General features: G+C 40.3%; 1 protein-coding gene across 3 annotated transcripts in view; it reads left to right on the plus strand.

The window, feature by feature from the left end:
• Positions 1-5576: 5576 nt before the first annotated feature.
• The window catches only part of LOC102040525 (sushi, nidogen and EGF-like domain-containing protein 1), a 4012-nt gene continuing 2274 nt past the window's right edge, over positions 5577-7314 (plus strand). Inside the window, exons 1-5 of one of the 3 annotated variants that reach the window (XM_005430598.2) lie at positions 5577-5759; positions 6479-6532; positions 6621-6656; positions 6806-6846; positions 6970-7100. In XM_005430598.2, coding sequence (XP_005430655.1) covers positions 6813-6846; positions 6970-7100 — 165 coding nt within the window. In that variant the 5' untranslated portion in view covers positions 5577-5759; positions 6479-6532; positions 6621-6656; positions 6806-6812. The remainder of the gene's footprint in view (positions 5760-6478; positions 6533-6620; positions 6657-6805; positions 6847-6969; positions 7101-7314) is intronic. The other 2 variants (XM_005430597.2, XM_005430599.2) reach the window with 2 other exon arrangements.

Consider the following 7314-nt stretch of genomic DNA (forward strand, 5'->3'; position numbering starts at 1 on the left):
AGGTTAAACAGTCATTGGCTTGCCCTGTCCTTGCCAGAGGGGTGGGGAAGAGAATCAGAAGGGTAAAGCATGAGAATCTCATGGGTTCAGATTAAAACCATCTAATAAATGAGGAGGGAATAAAAAAAGTAAACAGAAAAGTGGTGCAAAGTCAGCACCCACTCACCTCCCACCAGGAAACTGGGGTCCAGACAGTCTCCAAGTGGCTACTTTGGGAAGGGGTCCTCTCCACCTCCTGCAGTTTTACCTCTGAGCACGGTCCTGGATGATACAGAATACTTCCTTGAGTCACTTTGAGTCTCAGCTGTGCCAAATCCCATCCCTTTTCCAAACCCCACCTGCTCCCTAAGAGAGCACAGAGAACCAAAGGAGGTGTAGATGCTGTGCAAACGCTGTTCAGCAGTAATAAATCACCTGTGTGGTGTCCATACTCTTTTGGTCTGTGATCTGAAAAACAGCCCCATATTTGTGGTCAGAAGAAAATCTCCACCTCAGCGCAGTGCAGGAGCATTACTTTTTTTCTTTTACTTAACAGTCATGGATGGCACAGATGTTCTGAACAGTGTTTTTAAAATTTTTCTCAGAATTGTAATGCCTCAGAGAGATGTCCCTCTGCATCTCTGACTCACCTTTGCTCGCTTTGGCTCAGCCACACACAGACAGACTGCTTCTGTCAGTATGGGAAGTCACTCTGAGAGTTAGCTGACCTCAGGAGTTTCTGGCCACCTGAACTTTCAAGGAAATTCAAAATAAGGTGACAGTAATCACCTGGGGGAGGCAGAGGCTATTTTGAAGGCAGAAGACAGCAGTACACTTCTGGAAGCATTTTACCATGTCATGAGTCAAAGCTGAACACTGTGTTGAACATGATAATCTGTCAGTAAGAGTAAAGGAAGACACCAGATATAAAAGGACTTATTATGAAAGATACATGAGATTATCTGTCATGTTGATGTTAAAATTAGAGCTGGTCTTTAACATTTCATAGGGGACAAAGACATGCATGCTTTTGTAACCAAATTCCTGCCATTGCAGGATAGGGAGAGTCTGGTTCTGACAGGGGAACATCCCTTTAACGTTGCACTTAATCATTGTCATAGGTGCTCCTGTCACTCGAGATAGCACAAAGTTTTAACTCTTTTTTTCCCCTTCTCTTCATTTTCATGACCTGCATACAGAGAATGGAGACATTTCTCCACAAGAGAGTTAGACCATTTGTGTTAGGGCTAGACAGTCAGAAAAGAAGTTCAAGGCCAAAACTACACACTCACACAAGATCTACTCTTCTAAATCCCATAAAATGTCTGCACAAAACTTCTGAAATCTGGCTTTCTAAATCCTAAGTTACTGAATATCGTGTTTGACTTAATTGGAGATCTTAGTAGCCAGACACTGTGGCAGCTATGTAGAGCCCCTCTCTCATAAAAAAAAGGTGAATCTTCTTGTGCCTCTTAATTGTACACAGGTGCAATTTAACCTTAGTCCTAGTTCAAAGCCTGCTGGCAGGCTGTAAGAAGTAGACCAGTAGCACAAAAAATGTAAAAAACAGTCACAAGAGGGTTGTGTGAGACATGATTAATCAGATCTGATTGCCTGGCAGGGAGAAAAAAGAAAAAAAGAGGAGGGAACATGTACAACATCCGTTATCTTCCCCATCTGTTTTGTGGAGAACACTGAAGTTCTCTCCCACAAAATTTTCCAGGGCAAAGCTTTTTTCAACCAGATCTCACCAATACTTAGAGTAAAAAAAAAGTTAGTTCTTCTGAAAATGTTATTTCTAACTCACTTAAGATGCTAAATGGTTAATGATCAACATTATTTTTTTGATAAAATCTTCTTTACTTGGCTGCTCTTACTCTTTCCTGGGTTGTAGAAAGCCTGAGTGCATCGTGGTCAATGTCTTCACAAAAGGAAGCTGCAGTCTGATCAAAATAAATAGCTTCTCAGAATTAGTTAGCTGTGTAATTTGAGCTTCTTAGTCTTGACTGTAGCTGGAAACTGCTGGCAACAAATAAAATTCCTTTCTAATGGAAAGTGCTGGTCCACTTTCCAGAGCATGATACAGCTGTCATCTTGGCAGACTGTTAATTCACACCACGATGCACAGATGCACCCTAATATAAATATAATTCAGCCACAGATAAGTGCCTGGTGAAAACTTGAAATTTTATCCTAAAATGTTATGGTCTGCTGATAGACCAGCTTTGTTTCCTGACTGGTTTGCATGTATGATTCAGATCCAGGGCTGAAGTGGTTGTATGTAAAGCCACACATGGATGGGAAAGTGGAGCTACTGTCAATACCAGGATGTGGTCAAAGGCTTCCATCTGTTCCAGGAGATGTAGAACTGAGTTCTGACTAAGATGTTTTTGCACCTTTTAAAATCCTTTGCAAATTCAGGGTTGGGTTTGTTTTTTGTTTTTGTTTTTGTTTTTGTTTTTTGCCAAGAAAACTGTAGTTTAAAATCTTAAAGCTTTGGAATCAAACAAATGTTAAAATAAACTAAGTTATTCTAAATTACATTAATTTCAATTTTAAAAAGAAAACAAAATTTCCAAAGTATGATGAGCCAGTTGAATTAAAATTTAATAATGTGTGCTCAGATTTTTATTGTAAAGCTGTAAATGAGCTTCTTTGTACGTCGCCTTGCATTTCCTTCTCTTTCCAAAGGCTCATTGCAAGAAGATTTAATGCAACTAATGATAAATACAACCCAAGTGTCAACCAGGGAGGTGTTCCCAGTGTCTCTTTCTTTCTATACTAATTATGGAGCACAAGAAACTTAAGCAGTGAGACTTAAAAGCAGAGACACCAGTAGAGAGCAGATACAGGAACTTTCACTGCAAACCTGCACTGATGGATATTAATGCAATAAACTCAGTGCAGCATTATACCATCCCTGACCTCCTGTTGCTGCAGAGCAGCGAGTGGGAGTTGTGCTGCATCACTGGGACTTGCAGAGTCTTTAGAAAGGCTGATGGCATCACCAGCAGGTTTCCTGCAGGATTTGATCAGAGAGCAGCCCGTGACCCGGCTGGGGCAGCAGGCCGGTCTGCAGTGGTGACTGATGGCACGGAACGCGGTTGGAATGTCCTTGCCACACTCTGGGGACCCTGATTTAAACCTGCTTTCCTCTCCTGACCTAGGCTGCCCTTGGGTGGGACAGACGATCCTTCAGGCTGCACTTTTTCCCAGCTGTGTGGAGACATCATTAGCGCGGCAGAAAAGGAAAGGCAGGAGCTGCCACATCAGATCAGCTCGGATCACATCAGTGTTCCACCACGTCCTGCATCACAGCCCAGTGCACAGCCCTTTCCAGAGGCTTTGGGGGAAGGTGACAGAGGCCACCCTGTTGGAATGCTGTGAAGTTTACAGAAGGAAAATGTGGCTGGCGTGTCAGCTTCCTCCCTCCAACCAGAAAAATAAAAAATTTATTGTGTTTAGGGTCACAGCTGCTGAGGCAGAAGGGGGTGAAGCTAAAATCCAGTGTTCTGTGATCAGTACCAGAGGGAAGAGGCAGGGAAGGGTATTCTCTTTCTCTGCTGTAGCTCTTGCTGGTTCCAGTCGTATGAAATTACAACAACATCCTCATGAGGGCAAACACAGCAACAAATATTCACCATGTTCTAAAGCCAAGGTTTAAAACTAAAGGGAATCCAAACTCCTGCTTTCCGGTGTTTAAACCTACACTTTTCCAAGCAGACAGAATTTGTGCCATTTGACTTAGCCTTCTTCAGGAGCTAAAAGTTTAATACCCAGCAAGGGATCCATCCAGAATTTTGGGTGGCCTTGAAAGACATGACTCTCCAGATTGTGTCTTTCATAGGCACCTGTGGCTAGGAGGCCAGCAAAGTGGTTTCTTACAGTGGATAGAAAGAAGCAACTGAACTTCAGAAGAAAACAGTAATTTTAATTAAAACTACATGTGTAAATCTCTTACCTGAACTGAAAGTTTGGTCCAATGTAGAGAAAAGGAAAACCAGTATTTAACACTAATCAGAATGGGTATGATCCATGATTCATGTCCCCAGAGGAGATGATACTAATGCAAATAAGCTTTAAAACCAGCTTTTAGCAAGATTCCTAGTAAGCACAATTTTGCAGTTCCTCCCAGCATTAGCAGTGCACATAAAAGCCATGTGTTGTGATAAAGTCTTAAATCAGGGAGGAAAACAGAACCAACCAGCCCCAAACCAAACAAACCTCTCCATGATGCACTAAGAGCAAGAAATTCCACACCGTCTGGTTTTCACATCCCTTGTCACCAGACACTGAAAGCAGTGACACCAAGTGACTGCCAGCATTAACCTTTCCTTGGAATTCTGCTCCCTCTCCCTGCATGGCCCTGGCAGAGTTTTACTGATTTTGTTGGCTCTCTCCAGCAAAATCACAGAGGATTTTATTCCTTGCAAAAATGTCCTGGGGACATTTGCAGGGCAAGGACTGGGTGAGGCTGGGGAGTTGGGGCGAGCACTGAACTCTGACCGGTTCCTCACAAACTCTTCATCCATCAGGCTGGAGGAGAGAAACTGACCCCAGAATTCTGGAGAATTTGGGAGTGGGTGGGTGGATCTTGCCACTGATGGGGTCCCACAAGAAGTGTGGGTGAGGTGAATGCACAGGGACATCCCAGCTGACTCTCCTCCAGGGAGCCCCCCCAAAAATCCAGTGAATTCCTCAGAATCCTTGTCCCCTGTCCTTTAACCCCCATCCACTGTCTCCTGGGAAACAAACCCAAATCTGTCTGGGTTTTTTTGCAAAATTAATGAGAGAAGTCCCAGCTGAGGATTCTGGAGAAGCTCAAGCCCAGCTCCTGGACCAAAAAAAATACAAACAACTTGTATTGTTTGTATTTAAAGAGCTTGAAAAAACCCATCTGGAACTGGGAAAATGAGGTTTTTTAAAATAAAAGCAAATTAAGGGGTTTTCCTTTAGAAAAAATAAGAAGACGATAAAAGGAGAGAAATAATAAAGATTTTTCCTGCAAAAAATACTTTTAAATTGCCAGGTAAGTAAGGAACAAGATTTTTTTTTCCTTAAAATAAAGAGAATAAAAGCTTTTTTCCCTTTAAAAATCCCTAAAACCAAAATTATTAATTTCTTTTTAGAAGAAAAAAAGAAACCACACAAAAAATATTGTTGATTTAAAGGGGCGGGGGGGGAGGGGTTCCCTCCAAAAAGTAGAATTCCTACATATAAGGACTTCTTCTTTCTTCTAGGAAAGAAAGGCCAAAGTACATGATAAAGATTTTTCTTAGCCTCACAATAAAAATAGAGTCCTCAAAATCCCAAGTAAACAGGGATAATCTATTTTCTTCCTGATGATAAAAAAAGGAGATAAAGGATCTATCATTAAAAATAATTTTTAAAGGGCTTCTTTATTTAAAAAAAATTAAATCAGGGGATGAAAGTTGAAAGCTTGGAAAGGGGCAAAAACTTCACATAGGGTGAGGAAGGATCCAGAGGTGTCTTCAGAACCCCAAAATTATTAAAAAAAAGTCTTAACTATGCTTAAAAAGATACATCTGGAGGAGCCCAGAATCCCCAACACGTGATAAAGTCCTCAACACGTGATTGAATTTCTCTTTTTTAAGAATCCTGGGAGAGCTCAGAGAGATTGGAGGAGGGGAAAGTTGGCAAATTACATGTTTTGTATTTTTTGTTTTGATAAAAAAAGGAACACGACGAGGTGAAAGCCAGCATTTCAGGGTGTTTGAGCTCATTTTCAGGCAGCAGTTCTTCACTTCATTGAAATCCAGGTGAGGGAATTTTTATTCTGGTGGGATTTTGGTCATTCCTTGGAATATTGTCTCTTTAAAGTCCTGATTTTACATGCACTTAAGTAAGATTTGTGCCTTTAAATCACTTAAAAATGTATGAAAAAATCGAAATAATCCTCATTTTATTCATAAAAAAAGGCAAAAAATCTTGAATTTGGGTGCAGTAGGGGAAAAAATTCTTCATTCACACAAATAGCAAAATCTGAAGATTCAATTAAATAAAAAATTAATAAAATCAAATAAATAGAAGATAAAGAAAAATAGCATTCATCTAAGAACTCCATTAAATTAAATGGCAATGCATTTAGAATTAAAAATTGAAATTAAATTTAATAATGTTCACTTATATAAAATCTTTTTTTACAATTGAATCATAGTAAATTGAATTTCAAAAATTAAATTAAATCTTCAAATCTCCAGAATCAAATTAAATCATTACTTTAAAATGTACCATAATTAAATCAAAAAAACAACTTTTCAAATACTTAAATTCTTTTTAAAAATTGGTAAAATACCACACATGCACAAAGCCCTCCACACAAAATTCCTGGACAAAGTGTGTGTTTGGTGTTTTATGAATTTTTTTTTTGTTTCTGGAACTTCATTTTACTGCATCTGCTTTTTTGGGCAGGGTTGTTTGTTTGCTTGTTTGGATGTACTTATAGCTTCTTTTTAAGTTTTCCAGGTTTTTTTAACAGTTATTTTAGGGTCGAGGATGTCACCCTCTAGTATTTTCTTCCTCCTGATTTTAGGTAAATATTGTTTCTGAAAATGTTGTCATTTTCATCCCTGCTGGAAAAATGATTGATCAACTCATTTTCCCTCCTATTTCTTCTCCAGGTTCCATGGTGGACACCAAAACCTCATCTGAAAAAGGTGAATTTTGGGGGCTTAGCCCTAAAAAAACCATTATTTCCACCTAAATCAGACTTTCTCCCACCCACATCATACCATTTTCCTGCTATTCTCCCAAAATCCATGTGTTGCCCATGTAATTCCACTGGGATCATTCCCTTTCACCCCAGTTTCACCATGAAAACCCAGGAGAAGAGACATCCATTTTTAGGTAACCATGGGAACAATGAGAACCCCAAATTTGGTGGGATACACCCCAAAATCCATGTAATTGGGTGGGAATTTGGGGGCAGATCCCAAATCCTGATTTTCCCAAATCCTGATTTTCCCACAGGATCCCTGCTCTATCCCTATGGACCAGACCAGGGGGATAAAACCAACCCCAAACTCGATGATGGGACATCTGAGGCAATCACTCTCTCCATTCCCTTCACCTTCTATGGCAAAACCCACCAAACTGCGTTTGTAGGTCGCCCCTAATTCCATATTTTGGAGAATTTCCTCCATTTTTCCAAATTTCCCCTCCATTTCTACCTAATTTTTCATTGGTGTGTCTGTGTGTGTGTGTGTGTGCCCGCAAAATCAACCCTTCTTGAATTCGTAGTGGGTTTTATCCTTGGACACGGAAACATCTTCAGATGGGTGGGGGATCTTGAGGGGGCTGGTGGTATTGGGGGTG

The sequence above is a fragment of the Geospiza fortis genome, unplaced genomic scaffold (assembly GCF_000277835.1).
Source record: "Geospiza fortis unplaced genomic scaffold, GeoFor_1.0 scaffold820, whole genome shotgun sequence".
Classification (NCBI taxonomy): Eukaryota; Metazoa; Chordata; class Aves; order Passeriformes; family Thraupidae; genus Geospiza; species Geospiza fortis.